Source organism: Lagenorhynchus albirostris, chromosome 14 (genome assembly GCF_949774975.1).
Source record: "Lagenorhynchus albirostris chromosome 14, mLagAlb1.1, whole genome shotgun sequence".
Classification (NCBI taxonomy): Eukaryota; Metazoa; Chordata; class Mammalia; order Artiodactyla; family Delphinidae; genus Lagenorhynchus; species Lagenorhynchus albirostris.
The window spans coordinates 87021697-87045872 of NC_083108.1; the positions used below are offsets into that span (position 1 = coordinate 87021697).

A 24176-nucleotide genomic window follows, 5' to 3' on the forward strand; every position below is an offset into this window, starting at 1 on the left:
TGGTGCAGTGGTTGAGAGTCCACCTGCCGATGCAGGGGACACGGGTTCGTGCCCCGGTCCGGGAAGATCCCACATGCCGCGGAGAGGCTGGGCCCGTGAGCCATGGCCGCTGAGCCTGCGCGTCCAGAGCCTGTGCTCCGCAACGGGAGAGGCCACAACAGTGAGAGGCCTGCATACCGCAAAAAAAACAAAACAAAAACAATAATAAAGCTCAAATTTATAGAGCATCTTTTTTTTTTTTTAAGATCTGAGTGTGTTTTTACATTAAATTTCTCTCTTACTTGCCTCTAAGTTAGCTGCTTGGAGAGATGGTAATTTCTGTTATTACAGAGGAGCAAATTAAGGTGCAGGGAATAAGTAGAATGATAAAATCCTGGCCCGTGATGGTAGCTGTACTAGTTGAGGTGTCCCCTTCCTCTCCTCCCCCACATCCTTCCACTGGCCCTCTTCCTTTTGTTCTCTCTCCTCCCCCTTCTCCCCAGGTGCTAGTAAACCAGCTTGAGTGCCCTTGAGTAGAAAAGGCTCAGTGCTGGGAAACAGGGGAATCAGGCATGGCTGGCTCCAGGCACTCAGTGATGTCCACAGGTATCTCCTGCTCACCCCATGGTCCCATTGCCTCCTTGCTGGCTCCATCTCAGGCAGGCTTTCCTGGGGGGGACATGATGGAGCTGGTACCCTGACACATCCTCCAGCTCTGCAGTTCAGGGTAAGGAGGGAGGCACTGTTCCCAGCAGTCCCAGCAGAAGTCCCAGGGCAGATTCTGATTGGCTCCCATGGGTCAGGTGTCTGTTCCAGAGCCAATCACAGAGGCTTGGGGGGAGGCAGATGATTGGTCAGGCCCAAGGGGCAGGGTTTATTATTTTATCCCCCTGAACTCTTGGGGCTAGAGGTGGGGATCCCCAAGAAGCCCTAGGAAAAGGGCCTGGGAGAGGGGGCTGCCAGTACCTGGGTGCTGAGCCTGGCTGGGGTCTGGTCAGAGGTGAGGCATCGCCATGCTGTCCCAGTCTGGGCATCTCTCCCCACAGGTGTTGGGGGCTGACATCAGGGCACCCCCCATCCCTCCTGCCCACCTTGTGCAAATCCGCAAAACACACTCGCCACACCCTTGGCTGGGACCCCAGAACATGCTCTCCACGCACCCCCAGGGTGGGAGCCAGGCCATGCTCACTGCCTCTGAGGGTGCTGCCTTTGAAGGGTGTTGAGCCTTTGGTGTCCTCATCCGTCGCCTCCCCCGTCGGTGTCCCGGCTGTGGTGGCCCATGAACTGTCCTGATCCTAAGGACAGACCCGATGTTCTGTGTCACCAGGGAGGGCTGCCGGAGGATGGGCTCATTGGAGAGGGCCTGTGGGTGGCACTGAAGCCCGCCACTCGCATCCCCTCCTAAACACTGTGCAGCCAGCCCTCCTTTCGCGCGCCCCCCGCTCCCTTCCGCAGCGGCTGATTTGAAAGCTGCTTTTGACTTTGTTCCAAATGCGGTGGCACTGACTGAGGCCGTGGGCCCTGGTGGTTAATTAAAAACGTATCCAAGGGAAGACGCCTAAAGATGTGGCTTCTTCCTCCTTAATTAAAATTCCACTCAGACATCCTCGGGCCACACAGAGGGGCAGCAGCATCTTCTTGGTAGAGGGTTTCCAGAAGGGCAGGGTGGGGGGCATCACCGTGGTGTCGTCGTCTGTTCGGGACATGAGGGGGGGCGGGGGCGCCAGCCCCACACACGCCCCCCCGTTCAGGTTGCGTTGACTCCGCTGCCCTCCACGCCGGTCCCCTGCCAGGTGACGTGTGCTCAGGGGCGTCCACGGCCACGGGGACAAGCGGGAGACCGGGGGCATTCCCTCCCTGACGTGCTGGCTCTGCGAGCCTCCTGGGTCCCCGTGGCCCCAGCCCCCGGGCCTCTGCGCTCCCAGCTCTGCAGGGCTCGTGGGCCCCCGGGCTCTCTGTAGGGTCCGCGCAGGGCCCTGGTGGGAGGGGTGGGCGACAGGGAGACGGGGGTCTTACGTGCGTCAGCTGGGCGCCCCTCCCATGCCACTCCCCTCCTGTTCTCAGTGTCCCCGGGGGGCCGGTCCGGATGGACACGGACCAGGCTCAGAGGGAGGGAGGAGACGGGGGCCAGGAGTGCACCCCCCGATCCCTCGCGCAGGGCAGTGGGTGCACGGTGCTCCGTCCCCCACAGGCCACACTCCTGTCGGCAGCGCTGGCCGCAGGGTCTCTGAGGCTGTCCCTCCGCCCTCAGCCCTTCTGTGTCACAGGAGCTGGTGTCCCCAGCACCCCGTGAGCCCTGGCCGTCTCCCCGGCGGCTGGCTCCCTTGTGGTGCTGGAGACGTTTCCTTCTCTGTCCGTCGCAGGCGGTTAGAATCACACTGCTGTGTCACCTCTGCGCGGGAGGGGGCTGCGGTCCATGCCAGCCGGGGCGATGGCACAGCGGCTCTGTAAAGGACGCCTCCTCCGGGAAGGGCTGCCGGGTCGGGAGAGGGACGGGACTGTGGTCTCAGGGCGTCCGTCCTTGGCGTTAACCCCGAGCTCTGAGTACAGGCCCGGGTCCTTCCATCAGTTGCTTTCAGCTGCGGGAGGCGGTGCGTTGTCGCGGTGACACGTCCCTGAGCTCTCCCTCCAGGCTGCGCCCTGTCCCAGGGCCGCGTGAGGGCCATCTGCCGTCACTTTCCCACCCGGCCTTTCACAGGGTGACAGAGGCTCCCGTGGGCGACCCCGGGGCGCCCTCCCTTCCTGCCCCTGGGGTCCGGGAGGACCACTCGCCTCGTCACCCAGACGGAGGCTCGGGCTCAGACCCGACTCCAGTCCCCCCGTCAGTTCAAGCCTCCTGGTCAGAGCGCGGGCAGTGGCAGGGGTGGGAGGGGAGTAAGTGAGTGAGTGTGGAAGGCCTCGCCCTGCTGTCTCTCTGTGCTGACTTAACCCCCCAGGTCTGCAGGGCCCGGCAGCATCGCCCGCTCCCAGACTCCCCGGCTGAGCTGCTTCCTCTGACTTTGGTCAGTGACGGCGGGGGATCCGAGGCGGCCCTGCCTGGATCCTTCCCTACCACCCACCACAGCGAGGGGTCCAGCAGCAGGGTCCCCGCATCCCATGTCCTCCAGGCTCGCTGGAGCCCTGCTGTCCTTCCAGAGGGGGCGTTACCTCCGCCCCGCCCCAGCCCCTCTCCTTGACATCAGCCGTTCACCTGCGAGGACTGTGGTTCTCACTCTTGTTAGTAATGGAATCCCTGGGGAGCTTGGGAACGGTTCCTGCCTGAGCCCCACCCAGGAGGTTCTGGGTTTCCTGGACCTTTCAGAGCTCCCGGTGTGGAGCTGGCTTGCAGTCCGAGGTGGGCTGTGGGAAGTTGGAGAGCCCTGGGCTGGGGGGAGGGGATGTCTGCTGAAAACGGTCAAGTGCAGGGTCCGCTGGCTGCGGCTCATGTGGTAACTCCCGCGCAGGTGCCGGGCACTTACTTACAAACTGCGGCGGCTGTCACGCTGCAGCCGTTGAGCTTAGCTGTTACAGTAGAGACTGGGAGGCCTGAAAAGCCAAAGATGCTTGCTCCCTGGACCTTGAGAGAAAAAGCATGCAGACCCCAGGCCAGGGGATGCGGCAGAGGGGTCCTGGGACCCAGCCTCTCCGACTGTCAGGGCTCAGGCTGGCCAGGGGTGGAAGTGTCCCGTGTTTCTCATTTCCTCTGAGGACCCTGGGTTGTGCCACGTTGAGTCGTGCCCCGTTGTTCCCAGAGGCGCTCCGCAGACAGCAGGTTTCAGCGTCACATGTAGGGCCTGGCCCCATTGTGTAGCTTGTGCAAAGCTCTGTTCGGGCGCGTGTTCACGTGAGCACGTCCGTGGGAAAGAAATGTCTGGGTGGATGCACAGGGGATGGCATTCCTCAGAGAGGGGTCTGCGTCCGGGGGGTACTTGCTTGCACATCCCATCCATTTAAAAACACCCACACGGCACGAGCATCACTTTAAACTAAAACACTTTGGAAAGGTGCGCGTTCGTGTTGGGGTGTGCGGTTTCGCTGTGTCCCGGTGAGGTTGGTCCTGGAGGGACAGGAACCTGTGGGACGGGATTGTCACCGTGGCGCCTGGTGGGCCCAGTGCTGGGAGGGAAAGGGCAGAACCGAGCCCCTTCCGGTTCACAGCTTACCTGTCACCCCACTGCCAAATGTGCACCCCCCACCTGTCCCTTCACAGACTGTTCTCCCCGATTATGAAGGGACATGGGTGCCATTTCCTGGGCGACTCCAGTGAGGCTGAGTGCAAAAGTGCCCCCGGGGCAGGCAGGTCTTACAGAAGCAGGGACGCCATGGGCCACAGGGGCCACCTTAGCCTGAGCCCCCCCAGGGGGCTTGTTCCGTGCTGGCAACACCCGGGAAAAAGACCTCCAAGTCTGGGAAGAGAAAGTCTAGAGTTTTAAAATCCTCCTCTCACCTGGGGAGAAGCCAAGCTAGTTGTGTGACTACAAATACAGGTACATAAATAAAGACACATAGATACAGATCCAGTTACCAGTTCCTGAGAACAGATATGGACATGGGAACAATTACAGCGATAGTTACAGACATAAAGATACAGCACCATAAACACCTGTATGGACATAGAAACAGGTATAGATACACATGACGCGTTTACTCTGTCTTTGTGTGTGTCTGCATGTATAACCTTTCACTGTGAGATCGTGGTGCACATCCCAATGATTTTTCACAAATACCTAAGTGGCCCTGAGTCTGGTCAAGAAACAGAGCGTGGGCCCAACCCCAGAGCCCTGCCCAGCTGTTCCCTCCCCCCAGCAAAAATCCCCGTGGTCCTGAGTGTGTCCTCCCTCCACCCCCCGCTCCTTTTTTTTTTTTTTTTGCTGAAATGCGGCCTGTGAATTACTGGTTTGACATCTGTCATAAGTAGCTTGTTGGCTGTTCTAACGCGGAGATACTTAGTTGATGAAATACCCCACGTTCACGTTATAAACGCCTCACCCCAGGGCCTTTCCCAGTTTGCATCAGGCGCAAGCCAGGGCGAGTGAGATGGAGTGAGGGGGCCAGGCCCGCTTCTGGTTTGTATTTTCATGAAACGCCAGATTTGTTTCACCCTCAGCTGCTGTCTCCCACTTAATTGCACATTAATGTAGGCTCGGAGGTTAGCCTGCACCTTCTCTCATGCTGCCGTGGCCAACGTGATTGTCTTACCAACGCGGGGGGGAGGCGTGCACGCCAAATGCAATCAGACAGGCCCCCGGCTGAAAGAGGGAGAGGGGAAATAAATAAATCCCAGCAAAAGCTTTGGAGACATGGACATGATGATGAATTGTAACAGCCAATCACGTGGGCAGCTTAAACATTATTGAAACGCTTCCTTCCGGGTCTTAAATACAGAGGCCAAGAAATAACAGAAGACCTGAAATCGAATTAATCACTTGTAGCATTTCTGTGTCTGTGAAACAGTTTGCCGGAATCTGATCATCCATACAGTGGCCACCTCCCAGCGTCTGGGAACAGCAGTGTGAACCGCCTGGCGTCACACCTGAGAGGTCTAGGGCAGAATCCCGGGTCAGCCTCCGGCCAGCAAAGGGAGAGGTGGCTGTGATGACACCTCTGGGGTCACGTGGGGTGTTCAGGCTCCTCCCCAGAGGCTGCCTGGCATCCGTCTCCCGGGTCCCAGGCTCTGTGGCTTCTCCATCCCCTTCCCTGAATTATTGGGACACTTCACAGTTAAGCCTGTTTTCCTCCTGAGCCCAAGGTCATAACTGGGACATGCACAGGAAAAAGGATTGATGTTATTTCCCTTTTATAGTGTAATTAAGCAATTTGATGTTTGAACATTAACACACATGGTTAAAAATTTGAAAGCAAAGCATAGTAATGTATATATTTGAGCAGTCTCTGCCCACGTCTCTCTCTTAAGTCCCTGGTTTCCACCCGCCCCCCAAACAGACAACCCCTGATGCTAACTTCTTGTGTATCCTAGGGGTGCTCTGAAGATGCAGGCAGATATAAATATATATTCACCTCATTCTGTGCCTTTTCCGCACACACAGTGTGTGCTGGACCTCCGGCTTCATCCGCACAGGAAGAGCCGCCTTGGTCCGTGATGCACCCACAGAGTAGGCTGCCCACGGTAGCCCCCGAACCTGCTCCCTGTTGGGAACAATTCAACTGCTTCCATCTTTTCTGGTTACAAACAAGGCTTCAGCTTCGGCCAGCGGGTGAGGAGCCCGGGATGTAAATTCCCAAAGCGGAAGAGGCAGGACTTACAGGATGGTACACGGAGGACTTCAGTAAATGTTCTCCCCCTAGAATACAAAGAAGCTACTGGAAGAATTATACGTGGAAAAAACCCAGACATTTCAGAACTCTAGAAATCAACCACAGGCTGAAAAGTCTTTAATCACGAAAAATCGCTGAATCTTGGTGAGAGCAGCAGGGACTGTGGCTTCTGATTGGCCGCTCGGGCCCCGCGTCCCAGCTCCGTGACGCAGCTATTGTCACTGGAGGTGAGGACGGGCTTCCTTCCGGGCGCGCGGGTGCAGCGCCTGTGTGACCTCAGAGCAAGCTATTCGCAGACTTCACTGGACCTCGGGCGTCTGGAATAGACATCCCCATGCTTAAAGCGCCAACCAGTTAGTCCCCTGGCTTCGGTCACTGAGCTGCTTGAGTGGCAAAGTCCCTGCGTTGTCACACCAATAGCCTGGCGTCCATGCTGGCCCGCCCCTTTCTTGTCTGCGGAGTGAGGCCTTCCTGTGGCGCTAACCCGGTCAGCCAGTGCGGGCCGGGGAGGCCTGGAGGGCACTGGTGTTCCCATCTGCCGGCTTCCCCTGTGTGCCCTGACCTCGGAAGACCTCCAGCGTCATCCTCACTTTACAGGCGAGAAAAAGGGGGCAAGTGAGGCAGCCTGTCAGAAGCCAAGCTGCCGGGTGCGGAGATGGTCAGCAAAGACAGGGGCCCCACTGACAGCATCTGTTCTGTGTTTGCTCTAGAGACTAATGACGAAAGCTTTACTCACTTACAGTGATGGTATAAGCAAGGGGCTAAACGGGCAGGGGTGCTAGCTTCCCAGGACCCCCTCCCGCGGGGCCGCGCAGGAGGGGTGCCTCGCTGCTGACGCGCTCTGAGCGAGAGGCTGCTGCTGAGCCTTGGACCTGGGAGCTGGACACTGAGGCAGCTCGCGGAGAAGTGTCTGCAAGGCCCCTGAGATAAGGGGTATCAGCAGAGATGCTTTGGAAAGGCCTCAGGCTGGGCCCCCAGAAGGAGGCCTCTAACGAGGGCGTTCAGGCCAGGAACGCAGATATGTGTGCGGCGTGGCCGGCCGGGGCAGGAGGGGCCTGCGTCCCCTTCAGAGCTGGGGATGCTCTGCTGTGGCCCAGGCGTTGTGTGGGGAGGGCCACTTTCCCTGTGTGGCCTGCCAGGAACGCCTTTGTCCTTGCCTGTGCTCAGGCCTGAAGGTTCACACGTGGCCGGGAGCGGGACTCCTCACCGACTCTGTAAATGACCTCAGAAGTTTTCAGATACAAGGGAGAGGTCCCGTCACAGCACAGCCCCGAATCCAGCTGTGGACCCTGTAGCGGAAGGACATGGCGGGGCCTCGCTTCCCCTGCTGTCACCTGCCTGGTCAGGCTCCTGTTCAGGACCCTGGAGAGCTGCCCACGGGAGGGGACACTGTGCCGGAGCCTCTGCCAGAGACCCTCACAGCCCCCGCCCGGCCCCCAGCCCCCAAGGGGAGCCTCCCAGCCCCCAGACCCCAAGGGGAGCCTCCCAGCCCCCAGCCCCCAAGGGGAGCCTCCCGGCCCCCGCCCCCAAGGGGAGCCTCCCGGCCCCCAGCCCCCAAGGGGAGCCTCCCGGCCCCCACCCCCAAGGGGAGCCTCCCAGCCCCCAGCCCCCAAGGGGAGCCTCCCAGCCCCCACCCCCAAGGGGAGCCTCCCAGCCCCCAGCCCCCAAGGGGAGCCTCCCGGCCCCCGCCCCCAAGGGGAGCCTCCCGGCCCCCAGCCCCCAAGGGGAGCCTCCCGGCCCCCACCCCCAAGGGGAGCCTCCCGGCCCCCAGCCCCCAAGGGGAGCCTCCCGGCCCCCAGCCCCAAAGGGAGCCTCCCAGCCCCCAGCCCCCAAGGGGAGCCTCCCGGCCCCCAGCCCCCAAGGGGAGCCTCCCGGCCCCCACCCCCAAGGGGAGCCTCCCGGCCCCCAGCCCCCAAGGGGAGCCTCCCGGCCCCCAGCCCCCAAGGGGAGCCTCCCGGCCCCCAGACCCCCAAGGGGAGCTTTCCTAGCAAGGAGGAAGCATTGGGCAGAAGATGAAGAATCCTCTGCTGTGGTCTCCGGGGATCCCATGCTGTGGCCTCTGTGGACGCGCAGCCGTGGGCCTGGGGTGTGGGCAGGAGGTGAGAGCCAGGCTGTGCTCCGGCGCTCAGGTTGCACCGTGGGCATTCCTACTCTGTCTCGTTAAGGGGAAAAACTGAGGTTCGGAGGACTTCAGTACGTTACCCAGGGCCACACCCAGGGAGCACATGGTGAAAGGAGGCTGGAAGCAGCTCTGTCTGGTTCTGAGGTTCACAGCCTCCTTGCCCTGGTGGCGAGCAGAGGAATGCTTTCTTCGGTGTGCTCCTGGGGACTCGGCCTGGGGTGTTTGGCCGTCTTTTCTCGGGAGCGCAGGTGTGGGCTCCCAGAAGGCGGTCTTGCAGGTGACCTGTGCAGGTAAAAGTTCAGGGACGCGGCTTCGATTTCTCCCAGAGACGCCGCCTGTTTGCCTGGGAAGCCTGGCTGGGGAGTGGGCCCGGTGGACTCGGGTGCCCTGCAGGTGTGGCCCCGGCCCTCACCTTGCCTCCCGTTCTCCTCACGCAGGTCAACATGGGCATCCTCATCGCGGTGACCAGGGTCATTTCACAGATCAGCGCCGACAGCTACAAGATACACGGAGATCCCAGCGCCTTCAAGTAAGCGGCTCCCTGGGCTGTCAGCCATGCCCCCTGCCCACAGGGGCTGCTCGCGGTGGCAGGAGGGCGGGTCACACCCTTGGGCTTGCCCGGTGTCCTCATGACGGGCGTCCTCATGGGTCTCTGTGACCAGCATCAGCTCGCTGCCCCCATTTGTGAAAGAAGGGCGTCCATTAGATGTTCTCCCAGAGACTGCTTTACCCCTAGGGTGAGAGGAGCTGGCGCTGGGGTCCAGAGGAGGGTTCTTGAGCCCGACCGCCCTGCCTGGGTCAGTCCTGCCTCAGCCCTACCATCTGCTGGGACCTTGTGAGCTATTCAACCCCTCAACGCCCTGATGTCCTTGTCTGCGCGGCGAGGGCGATGGCGGCCGTCTTACAGGTTGTCCTGAGGAGGGTGGAACTTCCTGACCTGCTCTGGGGCTGGTTCATCCTCCGAAGGAGCAGGTGTCTCTGAATGGGGGCCGTTGCACCCACACACTCACTGCCTTCTGGGGTTTCTCCACCCCATTGTCGGGGCTCTGCCAATTGCAAGTGACAGAAAACCCAGCACAAGCTGGCTAAAGCACAAGACGTACCTACCGACACAGGCAACCATAAGTCCAGGAATGAGTCTGGAACGGCTTGGTCCAGCGCATCAAATAATACCACCAGGGCCCAGCTCCTGCCGCACTTCTCAGCTCCACGCCGTCTGTCGGCTTCACGCTGAGACGGACTCTGCCTCCTGGTGACCAAATGGCTGCAACAGGAGGTTCAAGTCCATGGGAAAGTGTGTCTCTTTCCCCAGTAATCAGAGGTCCTGAGCCTGGAGACCGAGACTCAGACCAGACTGCATGCCCATCCACAAATCAATCCCAGTGGATGGAAATCACCAGTTAACCCTGGCCTGAGTCACACGGTCCATGCTGGCTCGGGGGCCAGGAGGTGGGGGCAGGGAGTTAGGGGCTGCTGTAGAGACAGGGTGCAGCCCCTAGGCGGCTGGTACTCTGTAAGTTACTTTATCTCCTTGATCTACACCGTATCTCTTCCGATCTGAACGGGAAAACAGTAAACATGTCAGCAGCAAATCGATAAGACAGTCATTCTGTAACGAATCCCAGACACCGTAAATTAGCCTGACAGGTGGCTCCGGCCCCCTCGGGCTTTTTCAGCGCCTGGGAACCTTCGGGATGCTCCTAGGTCAGGGTCAGTTCCCTTCCTCGTCCATCAGCGAGAACAGGCAGTGCTGCCCTGTGAGGCCGCCAGTCCCCCGGCCCCGGGGGCCTGGCTGGGGAGGAGCCTGACCCTCCCTCACCCCAACTTCAGCCCCCAGGCCCTCCCCTCGGTGCGCAGGGCCCCGTCTGACCCGGCACCCGCAGGACCGCTGGCCTCGCGGCACCCAGAGCAGCCCGGATCTCACTCCACACCCGCGCCCCCGTCTCTGCCCCCGGCCCCTCTTCACGCACCGCGGCCCTGAAAGGCAGCTGAGCCCACGACCCATCTGGCCTCCGTGGGGACCTGGTCCCCAAGTGGAGGCTGACACGGGGGAGGTAGGGGCCGTGCATTGCAAGGGCGTTTCCGAGGCTCTGCAGAAGCAGGGCCGGGGCGCTGCTGCTGTGCCCTCCTGTGTCCTGCACGTGACGCGGCGCCCAGGACCGACCTCCTGGAGAGTCCGGCCCGTGCCTCTGGACAGACCCCCGACTCTCCCCGCCCAGCACGCTCCCTGCCCCACCTCTTCCTCACGTGGCCGAGCGGGACCCTAGGTCACTGCCTCACTCCCTTCCTAGCGTCCCCTCCCTGGGCTGGTGAAGCAGGAGCCCGGGAGCCGGGCAGGAAGACGCAGCACAGCCTCCTCGGAACACTTGTGGCTCCCCCTCTCCTGCTTTCAATCTAGTCCTTTCCTTCCTGCCCAGCAGCTCAGCGCTCAGTGACTTAACGCGATGGGATGCTTCCGCAGGAGCCTTAACAGGGCTGCCTTCCACCGGCTTTCTCACCTCTGTTTATTGGTCATGATTCCAGACTCCCCAGAAAGCAGCAGAGAACATTCAGTTTTCCCAAGTGAGATCCGGGTCCCGGGGGCGGGAGGGAGGTGGATGCCGGCCCCCGGGGGCAGGGGGACGGGCATCGGGGAGTCTTATGCGTCCGGACTGCGTCCCCCAACTGCCCAGGCCTCCTCTCCTGCAGGGACCCCGCTCCTTCTGCCTTTGACAAGGGGACCTGGCTGCTCTGGCTGTGTTAACAAGTCCTCAGAGAGCCTCAACTAGAGGAGTTTCCTCCCAGATTTTATCATTTATTGCTTCATTTTTGAAGTAAAAATGAACCATCCCTTTAAAAGTAACACATTGATATCGACTTCTCAGCAGCTGCTCCTTTCAATGATGGATTTTCCAGGATCTAAAGATGGAATCTAAATCATTCATGATATTTTGTTCCCCAGATTCAGGTGTCTGATTTTAACTGTACTGACTTTATGAAAACACGCAGCTGCAGCTTCCCTGACAGATGCCGTGTGGGAGCACATCTTTGGTTTTCTAGGGCTTTGCTGCTAGGAGCTGTCCATGCCGGGCCCTTGGGCTTCTGACCAGGGAGCTCCTTAGGGCCATTACGCCTCCTCCTGGGGGGCTGGATCCCTGAGCAGCACCGTTGGCTCGTCCTTCATCCATTCCGTGGCCTCTTCCTCATCTTGCCCGCTGGTCCTGGTGCTGTGCTGGCTTTGGGGCTGCAGAGATGCAGAGCCCAGCCTTCAGAGGACTCACCGTCCAGTGAGGGAGACCGTGCGGGTTGCAGCACCAAGGGACGAGGGCCTCGGAGGTTGCTTAGCTGGGCAGCGTGGCACCCATCCGTCTCTGGACTTCCCTCTCATGCTTACGTGCAGAAACCGCCCTGTGGAGAGCTGAGCTGTGTGAGTCAGGGTAGGCCGGGCCCCAGTTAGCGTACGATGATTTGCAGCACGTATCAGAGGCGGCCAGGACTCAGACAGCCCCTGGGGCATTGCCTCCACACCAGCTCTGTTCTGGGCTCTGCGGACACTGGGGGACCCAGATCCTTCTTCTCTCGGAACTCACATTCCACGGGAGAGCGTCAAGGCTGACGCTGCAGGTGCCCCGGCGCTGGGTGTGTCTCCTACCCCCGGACTCCTCGGCTGTGCTCTGCTCCATGGGCACCTGGCATCAGCATTTCCCTCCGCATCACCACCAGCTGGATTGGGGTGGTCAGCCTGAGTTTGCCCAGAGGATGCACGGGCTCCCGGAAGCCCAGTGCCGGCTGCAGTCCAGCGGAAGCAGAGCTGTCTGCTTGGCCCAGAGCTGGCCTTGCAGGGACCCTGTCTTGTGCGTCCGGGTAGGCAGCTCCTGACCCAAGGCCTCCTGCAGGGAGGAACCAGGTCTCACTCGCAGCAGGGCCTTTTCTGCTCCCGCCGGAAGCGTGGCGTCTGGACCCGCCCTGCCTGCCCACCCTCCCTGTTCCTCTTGCAGGTTGACAGCGAAAGCTGTGGCCGTGCTGCTGCCCATCCTGGGCACCTCGTGGGTCTTTGGCGTGCTCGCTGTCAACAACCAGGCTGTGGTCTTTCAGTACATGTTCGCCGTACTCAACTCCTTACAGGTGAGGGCCCGATGGGACTAGCGGCTTTGTGACTGGACGTGTGGAGCAGGGTGCCTCTGAGGCAGGAGGGAGACCCTGTACTCCGTCCCCTCCACACGCACGCACCTCGTGGACCCCTAGCGTAGAGGGTCCCCCAGGCCTGAGGCCACAGGCGTGGATGGGCCGTGCACCAGGGTCTCTGAGCAGATGGGCTATGCAGGACCCCATTCACAGCAGGGCTGCCTCGTCCTCCTGGACAGTGTCTGTGGAGGGGCACCCAGGCCTGAAAGGAAGACTGTCAGCACGTGGGCAGCTCCTGCAAGGGAGCCAGGCGTGGAGAGGTGGTGATGGGGACACCTTGGGTTCTGAGTTCTCATCTGCTCTCTGCATGGAAGGACAGCAAGGCTAACAGCCTGGAAACCCGAGACTTGGGAGCCCAGAGTCCGAGTCCCCAGAGCCACAAGCCCCCAGAGGAAGGGTGGAGGCGGGCGCCTGTGGCCACACACGGCCTACGCCACCGAGCCGAAGGCTCAGTCCGCCCGGCCCTCACCGTGGCGTCCTTGCTGCTTCCGGGGCTTCGCAGCCGTGACGGTGTCAGGCTTCTAATCTGTAAGACACCCCCGCGCAAAGCTTCCTTCTGCCTGTTTATAACGAGAGGGGGTCGGCTGTCCTGGCCGCAGCCCCACACACCCCAGGTCCTGGGATCCTCACTTATCCTGTGTCCCATGAAGTTTCCCCTTCCGGAACGTGGGAACAACGACAGGACCGCGTTGCGGGGGCTGCTTGTTAGCACTAAGTGAGGTGACTCACGTGAAGTGTTCGTCTAGTGCGGACACAGGGGCAGAGTCTCTAGACGTCTGCGGATATGCTCAGCTTGTGTCTGTTCTCACTGTGACCGTCATCCTCCGTTTGCAGGTGAGGACACCAGGGCTCGCGCTAGGTGACGCGCTCGTGCCCTCCCATTTGTCCACCCCAGCGTGTTTGCTCCTCTCTGAGGTTAAGCCTGTCTGGGCGTCCACCTGTCTTTGTATCTTGGCCATGGCGGCTGCCTGCGTTTAGGTTAGATCACAGGATGCCCTTCCACGCTTACGGACTCCAGACCGTAGGGTCCAGCATCACAGCGCACTCCCACATGCTCCCCAACACCAAGCCGTGCCAATGCCACTCGCAGAGCCCATCGGTGGCATTGGAAAGAACCCCCAGAAAGTGTGTGTGAGAAAATGCAAGTGGCTCTAATTCTGTGTTTTCCTCCCCTTCCTCCCCAGGGATTTTTCATCTTCCTTTTTCATTGTCTCCTGAATTCAGAGGTATGTCTGCTCCACTTCGTGACAGTATGAAGCTGGTTTTTCATTTCTGAAAGGGCACAGAGAGCAGGAACAGTGTTGCCGCATCAGGCTGGCGTCCGGGAATGTAGCCCTGAATAAGCCTTGGTGTTGGTGACAGGTTGTGTGCAGGGAGGCTGCTTTCCATCCCTCATCCCGGTTGCTAAGCAACATACGCACATCCTCCTTCACTGATGTCACACGGGCACTGCTGGCTGTGTGGAGGACCAGGGGAGGTGGTGACGGGGTGGAATAGCTGAGCTGCAGATTCAGGACCTTGCTTGGCATCTGACGTATTAGGGAGAGTAAGATGCAGATGTGCTCCCAGCAGATCCTCCCAGAGGCATTCAGGAAGCTGGCCTGGTGTAAGGAAGACTCCTGACTGCAGGGCTTAGAGAGGGGGCTTTCGTGATGTGGCCTCCAAGGGCACTGGGGTACCTGGCGCGGGCCCGTTCCTCTTGGTGCACTTGGCCGTGGGGATGGTGGAAGGTGCCCTAGATCCTGTCGCTCGGGACCCATAGTCCGTGGGAGAAGCTTTACCTGTAGATTGTGGGGGTGGCATCGTGTTCCTTGGCATTTGAGTCCCTTCCAGGCTGTGGTCCTGGGGAAATGCCTCTGGAACGGTGACTGAGAACAGGGCAGAAGCACCACCCGCCTCTGTGCTTTGCCAGGAGAGTCCATCCATTTGCACGAGGATAGGTCAGGCGGGGAGGGAGGAGATGGGGGGAGGGGCAGGCAGGGTGAGTCGCCCAGGACGATGGCGGCCAGCGGAGGAGAGGTCACGTGTTTGCAAAGACCAGGTAGCAGCCCAAGCAGGGCCTGAGACTGATCCACGTGGCAGAGGGGGCAGGAGGGGGCGGCAGCCTCAGCACCACACGCGGCCCCGCCCCGCGCGTGCGCTTCGTCATTTACTGCCTTGTGTGGTTTCTGTGCCGGTCACACGCTCGGCCCCCAGGCTGTTCACCGTCGAGTGTGTCCCGTCTCCCCACCCAGCACTGTGAGGTCGGTAAAGGGCAGGCCAGGTCCAGCTTTCTCCCCGTGCAGGGCTGGGGAACGGCACGGGGACACAGCCTGTATCTGTCACACGAACCAGTGACACGTCCGTAGCGCAGCTCCGGAACCACTGACTGTTCGGATCTGATGCCTCCAAGTCCTGTCCTCACCCTGCAGCACAAATTCCTCGGGACCTTTTAGAATGACCTCTTGTTGCTTTTGCAACTTCTGAAATTGCTTCTAATGAGCCTTCCATTCTGCCTTTGAAGGTGAGAGCTGCTTTCAAGCATAAAACCAAGGTCTGGTCCCTCACGAGCAGCTCCACCCGCCAGGCCAACGTGAAGCCCTTCAACTCGGACATCGTGAGTGCGTGTGGTGTCTCGTGTACGCCCCTGCTGCGCTGGCTGACCCTGCTCTGTGTGCCTTCCGTCCTCAGCCCACCCTGACCCAGGCCTCTTGCTCTCGGTCCTCGTCAGCCGGGACTTGCCTTCCAGCTTCACTGAGCTGCGCGCAGCCTCTGCCTTACAGAGGACCACGTGGTCCTGAGGCTGCGTCTCTTGCAGCCCGAGGCTCTCCGCTCACTCCTTCCCTGAGCTCCATCGTCTGCACCATCAGTGTCGGCGGACGGCTGCCCAGGTCGTGACGGAGGCTCGGCTCGGGGGCTGGGCTCCTCACACCTGACATAGGCCTGCAGGCGGCGCGAGCTGATGTCACACCCACAGCAGGGTCCCCCTCCTCACGAAATCACCTGGCCCTCTCTCCTGCCCCGTTTCCCGGGGCCAGTACTTCTTATGTTGACTTAGTGGGATGGCAGGATCAATTGACACTGGACATGCTAAGGGTGTCCTATAAGAGGCACAAAAGTCACTGGACACAGCCCGGCCTCTGCATCAGGTCTCCTCCCCCTACAGGTGCCTGAGAAATTGGGTCTGGATGGTCAGGGGTCTGAACAAGCCGCTCACCTCCCAGCGCTGGGCGTGGTTCACCTTCCTCCTGTGGGAAGTGGTCCCTCATCGCCCCGCCCCGCAGACCCCCAGGCAGGGCCCCCGGGCAGCCTGGAGCAGGCGATATCCTGGGTTCTCACTGCACTGCAGCCTCCCACCTGTCAGCTAGGCCCTCGCTCAGGGGTCCCATCCTCAGGAAGTCCCTCCTGGACGGCCCTGAACAAAGGTGCTCCCACCGCACCCCAGCGTCCTGTGCCTGCGACCCCTGGCGGTTGTTTGGTTTATTCATTTGCTTCATGGCCGTTGTCTGCCTCCCCCATTGGAACGCGAGCTCCCCGGGGGCAAGGGTCTGGTCGCCTTTGTTCACTGGTGTGACCCCATAGCCTAGAACAGGCCCCGGTGCCCAGCCTGCTCGATAAATCAGTGTCGAAGGAATAAGTGAATAAACGGATGAATAGAGGCGTGAATGAGTGAATGAATGAATGAGTGAACGACAGATTGATGAATGAATGACTGCCTGGGTGAGTGCACCCCAGAACCTGGGAGCCGTGAGGCCGGGGAACCTGTGCAGGGAAGGTGGAGAGAACTGCGCCCTCTGGGTCCTCGTTTTTCTGGGGAGCGGTGGGGCCGCCCCCAGGAGGCTCCCCAGGCAACTTTCTGGCTCAAGGCTTTGCTCTCAGCACTCCTGTGGGACTTGGGCTTCTCGTCTCAGAGCCATCGCCATTTCTCCGTCCTCTGTGTGGTCCGCAGATGAACGGGACCCGGCCTGGCACAGGCTCCGCCAAGCTCGCGCCCTGGGACAAGAGCAGCCACTCCGGGCACCGCGTGGACCTGTCCGCCGTGTGAGCAGAGAGGCCGTGCACCCGGCAGCCTGCCGCTCAGAACCCCCGGACCCGCTGCAGACCACACGCAAGCATCGCTCTGCCTTCGCAACTGGGACCCTTTCCTCGTCGCTCTCTGGACCTGGGGCTCACGGCCCTCCCCCCCGCCCCCCGTGACAGCATCCTCTCCTGCGACCCGCTCCTGCGACAGAGCCCACCGCTGAGCCCGCAGCCTGATACACGGCGACGGACGGGCCCCCCGGAGCACACAGCGGTCCCTCCCCTTTGTCACTGCAAGTGCGCAGAGCCCCAGACCCTCCACACTGTGCGCTCAGGAGGCCCATGGCGCCAGGAGGGAAGTTTAGCCTCGGCGGGCGCCACGATGGGGACTTGGGACCAGAGAGTGGGGTCCCGCAGGGGAGGTTGGGCGGAGGCCCCTGGGGGCGCGTGGGGAAGTGCCCGAGGATGTTTTCCACCTGCTGACTCCACCCGAAGCAGGGCCCCGATGCCAGGAGCCTGCTGACGCCCAGGTGCCCCGCCCCTGTCTGTGCGCCGGGGCCGCGCGTAGGCGGAGAGCCTGGGTGGGGGGGGGGGTTCTGCTCCGACAGCTTCTCCCCCCTTCCTCGTGAGTGCTGGCTCTTCCGACTCCAAGTCAGCCTTCAGATCGCCCCCTTTCCTGGCACCTGAGCCTCCTGTGTGTTCACCACGGTGGCCCATCAGAGCCACCGTCTCCCAAGGCATAACGTCCCGCAGAGAGTTTCTTCCTCGTCACTTATAAATGCTTTTCCGTGTTTCTAGCGAGCGGATCACAGCGGAGGGGAGCGCAGTACGTGATTTCACGTCGCCACAGGGGCAGACCTTGACGCACAGAGCCACTCGGCGGGCTGCTCCGGGGGAGGACCCTGGCCCTGACCGACCGGGGGCGGGAAGGGTGGCAATAGCTGTAGCCTCTGAGTTGATGTTAATTTATGGACCCGGACTCAGCCCCCTAGGAAATGGGATGATCCTTAGGGCTCCGTGTGTGGGCGGGACCCCGTGGAACGCTAGGGTTCGATCATAGACGTGAACCGAAACGCCATCGAGAAAAGCCGGGAAACAGGCTGTGAAAGGTCACCGTGTGATGACGGCACCAAGGGTGCTTGTGAGATGTGTGGGTCCGGAATTCCAACCTGTTTTCGATACTGGAAAATCTTCCCTGGAAACTGTGACGGCGACAGCATTAAAGGCCTCCCCACCGCGTCGCCCCGCCTCTCCCAACACGTCTGCTTTGTTTCCGAGTGACATTTTACATCGCCTTGCAGACCCTTTCCATCTTCCTCCGGCACCTTCGTGAAGTAACTCACGCCCCGATGATCATGAGTGTGACACCGTCTTCAGGCATCTCCCCCGGTGGGGGGTGGGGGGACCGGGAGAGGGGTGGGACACCGAGCGGCGTGTTGACGCAGGGTTAACCTCTGTCCTTCCGTCCGGGTGGGTCCCAGATGTCACGTTGTGACAATGGCATGGGCATTCCCCATGGTGTGCCGTAGGGGTGAACCTGGCAGATGCAGGCAGAGACCCCGTGTCTGGCGAAAAGCGCGCCCAGGTCTGCTCCAGGCTCTCTTCGTGATTCCAGAAACCAGATCGCTTGTAACTTGGCGTTAGATCCTTGTCAGGCCCAAGAGCACCGAGAAGTGAGAACACTGTATTCCTAAGATTTACACTTGGATTCTTTTTTCTTATTTAGTTTCTGGTGAAGCAAATCAAGTAAGGAACTGTTTTTATTTTAGATGGAATTCTTGGTTTTGTTGTTTTTTTAACTCTCTGCATATTCACCCTACATAGCTAATATATCAGGAGAAGTAATGAGCGAGCTCTTTATTTCTAAAGAATGAAAGTAGTGCACTTTATTTATAGGCTACGTATTTTGGCTTCTGCAGTATTTTATTATCTACACATAATTTGGCCAAAGAGAAGCAGTTGGAGACAAGAGTGTGTTTAGTTTATAGCACAGGAAAGACGATGAATGCCACTACATAGTGAAAATATGTTGTGATTTTTATGAAATAAAATCTTAATGTCCTTAAAGTGTGGTCTTTAGCGTCTTTTGCTAGTGGGAGGTGAGCAGGACAGCGGATCTCACGACAAACATCTGAAGAGAAACACACGTGGGTAAAATCCAGCCCTGGGATTCACTCAGCAGACACTTATTCAGTGCTTTCTCTGTGCCCAGCACATTCCAGCTCTCGGGACACTGTGATGGGCAATGCCCTGCCCTCTCAGGGGCCTCCCTGGGTGGGGCAGGTAGTGGGATTTGTGCAGCCCTGTGTCTCCCCAGGTTAATGTACTGGACAGAATACTGGGGCTTCTTTTTTTAAGAAAATTTAACAATATATTTTATTTAAGCTAATGTGTCAAAAATATTTCAACACGTAACATTAAAACTTATTGAGCTATTTTACATTCTTTTTTCTATACTAAGTCTTTAAATCTGGTTTATTATTTTTTAAAGTCTTTAAAAAATGTTGACCTCTGTGACTCTATTCCTGTTTTGTAAAGAAGTTCATTTGTACGATTATCTTAGATTCCATGAGAAATAGTGTCACAGATGTAGAAAACACACTTAACGGTTACCACAGGGGAAAGGTGGGGAGGGGGGAGGATAAACTGGGAGATTGGGGTTGACATATACACACTATTATATATAAAATAGATAAGGACCTACTGCACAGCACAGGGAACTCTGCTCAACACTCTGTAATATGGGAAAAGAATCTTAAAAAGAGTGGATCTATGTATATGTATAAGTGATTCACTTTGCTGTACAGCAGAAACTAACACAACATTGTAAATCAACTCTACTCCAATAAAAAGAAAAGAAATGCTTATGAAACTAAAAAATAATTTTTTTAAAGTTTATACTCCATATATAGTTAGTGCAAAATATTGGCTCTATTCCCCATGGTGTGCAGCACACCCTTGAGTCTATCTTACACCCAATAGTTTGTACCTCCCCCTCCGCTGCATTGCTTCCCCCTCCACTGGTAACCACTAGTGTGTTCTCTATTGAAACAGGGAGTGGGTTGGTGGTGACAGAGGTTGGGGGTTGGGTGGTGGGCAAGATGGATGAAGGGGATCAAAAGGTACAAACTTCTAGTTATAAAATAAGTCCTGGGGCTATAATGTACAGCGTGGCAACTACAGTTGATAACACTGTCTTGCCTATTTGAAAGTTGCGAAGAGAGAAGATCTTAGAAGTTCTCAGCACGAGAAGAAAACACTTCTGTAGCTGTGCCGTCCATCCCATCATGTATGGCGATGGATGTCAACTAGACTTACTGTGGTGATTGTTCTGCAGTGTATACTGCAGGTATCAAGTCATTATGGCGTAACCTAAATATACTACGATGCTTGGTTTTTGTTTTGTTTTCTTCGCCTTTTGGTATCCCTTACAATTTTCTTTCTTGTTATTAAAAGCCAAACATATCTGTATTGGGTGTTAGAAACTGAGGTAACTAGGACGTTAGTGTGAGGATTTACGTTCATCTGACCAGGAGCTGGGCTCTGTAGACTGTTCGCTGCAGCTGTAGGTGCCGGAGGCTCCAACTTCCTGTTCTTCCTTCTCTACCCTTGACTTTGGACTTTCCCTGTGGACTGTACTCCTCATAGAGTCCGCAGCTTGCAGCCCTTTCAGCCTAATCTGTTAATACACCAGCTCCTTTTCTGCTGTGGTGTTAACATGTGTGGTAGGAGAAATGTTCTGTAACATTATGGTAAATCTGCATCTTTTAGTGGGTCTGTGTCTAGGGTGGTGACCCTCAGAAGTGTTTCTCTAGTGATAAAGCATTTTCCCCCTCTCTGGGGAGACAGGAAGCCCAGAGGGGGCTGGGAAGTCAGGAATGCCCTTCCCCCAGATGGAACACGGCTTTGATAAAGCACATCCCGGGCAAAGCAGGGCAGCTGTTGATAATAGGATGGGAGCGAGCTATGGCTGCCAGCTCTCTCCTGTCGCTTCACCGAGGTGCGCTGTGGCTACAATGAAAGTACTTTCTCCCCTCCAGTCCCTTGACCTCTTCAGACTCAGAAGACCGAGGAGGGAGAAGCCAGTGGGCAGGTTCTCAGGTGCAGTTCCCAGGGCTCTGATCCTCCCTCCTGGATACTTTGGTGCTCCATATGCCCCCGGACATGGACTCATCTCTGGAGAAAAGGTGGAAAGGGGGTGCGGAATCCCCAAATCGTCCAAGGTTAAGTTGCCGCCCTGGCAGGATGGAATCTGAAACAGAAGGGGTCGATTTCTTCATGTTGGTGTGAATTTTGAGTCCCTTCCACTTCTGTCGGAGGTTTTATTCCGTAAAACGAGTAAAACCTGAAGTTGCAGTAGCTCTAATTCCGTTCTCCGAACAGCAGAGGGGAGCAGGGGCAGTAGACACGGGGTCTCCGTCCAAGACCCCACCTTGTTCCTTGTTGAGAGAACACTGAATCTCCTGGATGACTCAGGGAAGGGTGACCCAACACCAGTGCAGCGGCAAACCCTGACTGTCTAAAATGGCCTTCATGGTCCCATTCTCCTTCCCGGGGAGGCACCTCAGCCATGATGTGTGAGGGAACACCGGTGTCTGCTCAGGAAGTGTGGCACCACGGCGTGACACGGGGGAGCCAGGCCACAGCTACCCCCCAAGGATAGCTGTGGGGAGGATGGAGACAGCTGGGACCCCTGGTTGTGGACAGAGCAGCTTTGTGGACGGCCCCGGAGGTGCAGCTGGGAGAGAAGCCAGCAGAGCTCCCTGTTGCTCCCAGCTGGGCCCCCGGATGTCCCTGAGCAGCAGGAAGGGCCTTGTGTGCTTCTTGCTTGGGGCTGAGGGAGGTTGCAATCCGGGGGGACACCACCCAGATGCTGCCTTGGCATCTCCCCAAGCCCATGTGGGACTATTGCTTCACCTCTGACAGGCATCCCTGGAGGAGGTTTAATCAAGAAGAGTAATGGACCTAATGGAGTCTGTCCAGATGAATGCACTAATGGCCTGACTGCTGCGTCCTGTGTAGCTTGTTCACAGAAATGGCTACTCCGGAACCTCCTCTGCTTCAAGCTGTGTTTGTCAGTTAAACAGCAAACAGTCCTGGCCCCAGGTTCTGTCTCTGGTTTTACAGATTTCCCGAGTTTTGAGAGATTTTTCTTCACTAAGTGTATTGACTTTCTCCCTTCTCTCCCTGCTGGGTCCTGTAGGTGGACGCTGCACAGTCTCTTTCCACGTGGCGTGGGGAGCATTGGGGCACACAGAATGCTCACACCTGGCCCTGGTGGGAGGATCACTCTGACTTGCCCAGCACTCATCCCAGGACACAGGCTGTGGCTGCCGTGGCTCTGTGTGAAGCTTGTCCCCAAGCTTGGAGGTAACTAGAGAAGTTCGAGAGAGTAGAGTCAGGTAAGGACAGTGGCCTGCCTGTCTCAGGCAGCTGGAATGTAGATGTGGGGGCTGGAGCTCAAGCAGCCATTTTGGAACATGAGGAAGAATCAGATACCGAGGAGTTCCTAGAAGCAAGAGAGAGGAGCGATCTTCCCTTATGACTGTGAATGATGATGCCAGCCCTGGACCACACTTCTCCACACTTGGGTTTTGTGCGAGAGAGTAGCTTGTCTCACGTGAGCTCCTGTGGACTGAGGTCTGCAGCCGCTCACAGCAGACCTGCCCCACCCGATGCAGCCACAATGGATGCATGCCCCCTGTGCTGACTGGACAGAGCAGCTGCCCTCCGGCTCCTCAGAGGACAACGTGCTCACGAGTCCCCTGGGGCTGCTTGCACTGCAGATATGCTGATTCCTGGGCCGGGGCTGGGGCCTGGGATTCTGCATTCCCCACATCTCAGGGGATGCCAGGCTGCAGCTCCCTGACCACCCCTGGGGCCTAGAACTCATCTGCCTCACGGGTCTCGGCCTGGGTGCTCTCACCTGCCCCATGCAGGGCAGCTCCTGTCCAGCTCGGCCCACAACAGCAGCTGCTGCAGAAGAGTGGTCAGCAGAGAGGATTTGCATGTGATGGGCCTGGCGGGGAGCAGGGCCTCTGCAGTGATGTGGGTCGTAGAGGAAACACGTCCCCTCCCCTCCCCTGCAACCTTCCTTCCACAGCAGGAAGCTGGGGCATCGTTGTGATATCAGAGGCCCAGGAAGGGTCCAGAGGACGAGTTAACAGTTTCATCCTTTTCTTAATCCTCGAAGCAGGTTTTCTGAGCCATTTGCTGGGTTTTCAGAGTGGCTCCCCTTCTGTCTTCCAAAGGTTGGTTAGAAATCAGGGGCTGCAGCCCAGGAGCCCCGATTACGTCACTCACACCTGACGACGCTCAACACCCTTCCCGACCGTGGGTCTGCCTGGACCCACAGGGTCACTCTCCCTCCAGCCCCGCCCGTCCTCCCTGGGGTTCCTGCACAGACTCACTGAAAACAATGCTGGGGAAGGTGCGGGGCCTGGACGGGAGGGCGGGGCCGCAGGCGCTGTGACCGCGACCTTGCGCTGGGGGCCCACAGTCCTCAGCGCCGTCTCTCGCTATCCCACTGCCCCTCACGGATGCAGCCTGGGCTTCCCTGGCTCCTGTGATGAATCCCCAGACCTCCCACGCGCACTTGTGCAGTCTTCCGCGCCGGCTGAACGATTTCCGCTCCTTTGTGTGTGAAGCGTCTCCACACCATTTTTTTTGGAACAACGAATCAAGTTTTAGGGAGCTCATCTATTTATTTAAGTGTGCATTTATGAATTTTTAAAGAGCAGTTTCTGGAGCAAGAATTTTCAAGATTAGGGATGATGGGGAAAAATTAGCCAGTGAATAGTAGACTCCAGGTACACAAATGTATTTAAATTAATTTCCAGTTCACATCAATTTCCATCGCGGTAAGCAGTGCTAAAATTGTTCGTTCGTTCCGTGGTATCATCATCTTGTATATCCATCCGCCAGCATCCAAGTGCTAACAACTCTGTTTGGATGATAAGAAGCATTTAAAAAATGTTAACCTTTTTTACTGCAAAAATGCATAATTATTGTAGAAAATGTGTTAATTGTTGATGAGCAAAAGGCAGGAAAAGAATCAACAGTGAGAGAACAGTGATAAATATTCTGTGGCTTTTCAGGTGTGTGTATGTGAGTTTGAGTGTGTACACGCACGCCTGAGTGTGTATCTATCTTCGTGAAAATGGGTTCTGATCGCACACACTTTATTGTAACTGTTTCTTTCTTAACAATTAAATGCATGAATAGAGTGTAATCATTTTTAGTGGCATCAGTCATTCTTCTCCAGCAGGAATTGTCTTCTGGCTAATGGAGTCCCCTGAAGAGACTTTAAAAGTACCTCGACCCCCAGGCTCTCCCAGGGGGCTCTGGTGGTGGTGATGCCTCTGCTGGTGGTGGTGACGGTGATGCCTCTGGTGGCGGTGATGCCTCTGCTGTCTTACCTTATGGATGCCCGTGTTCTTGTATTTAATCAACTCCAGGTTGTTGGATTCTTGGGATATTTTTGCCATTATAAGTCTGTAAGGGGTATCATTGCCATTATGAAATATCTGTAGGTGGACCTTTGCAGACATCAGCGATGGTGGATAAATCCTGGAAGCTGGATTACTGGGTCAAAAGTGTCCGCCCTCCATCGTGTACTGATTTGTCAGTCACACTTTGAAGAGAAGAGACCAGGAAA

General features: G+C 57.7%; 1 protein-coding gene across 1 annotated transcript in view; it reads left to right on the forward strand.

Annotated features, from left to right (window-relative positions):
• ADGRD1 (adhesion G protein-coupled receptor D1) overlaps positions 1-18586 on the forward strand; it is a 146760-nt gene extending 128174 nt beyond the window's left edge. The window contains exons 21-25 of the mRNA XM_060170633.1: positions 8794-8885; positions 12334-12460; positions 13705-13746; positions 15024-15116; positions 16449-18586. Of these exons, the coding sequence (XP_060026616.1) occupies positions 8794-8885; positions 12334-12460; positions 13705-13746; positions 15024-15116; positions 16449-16544 (450 nt within the window). The 3' untranslated portion in view covers positions 16545-18586. The remainder of the gene's footprint in view (positions 1-8793; positions 8886-12333; positions 12461-13704; positions 13747-15023; positions 15117-16448) is intronic.
• The last annotated feature ends 5590 nt before the right edge of the window (positions 18587-24176 follow it).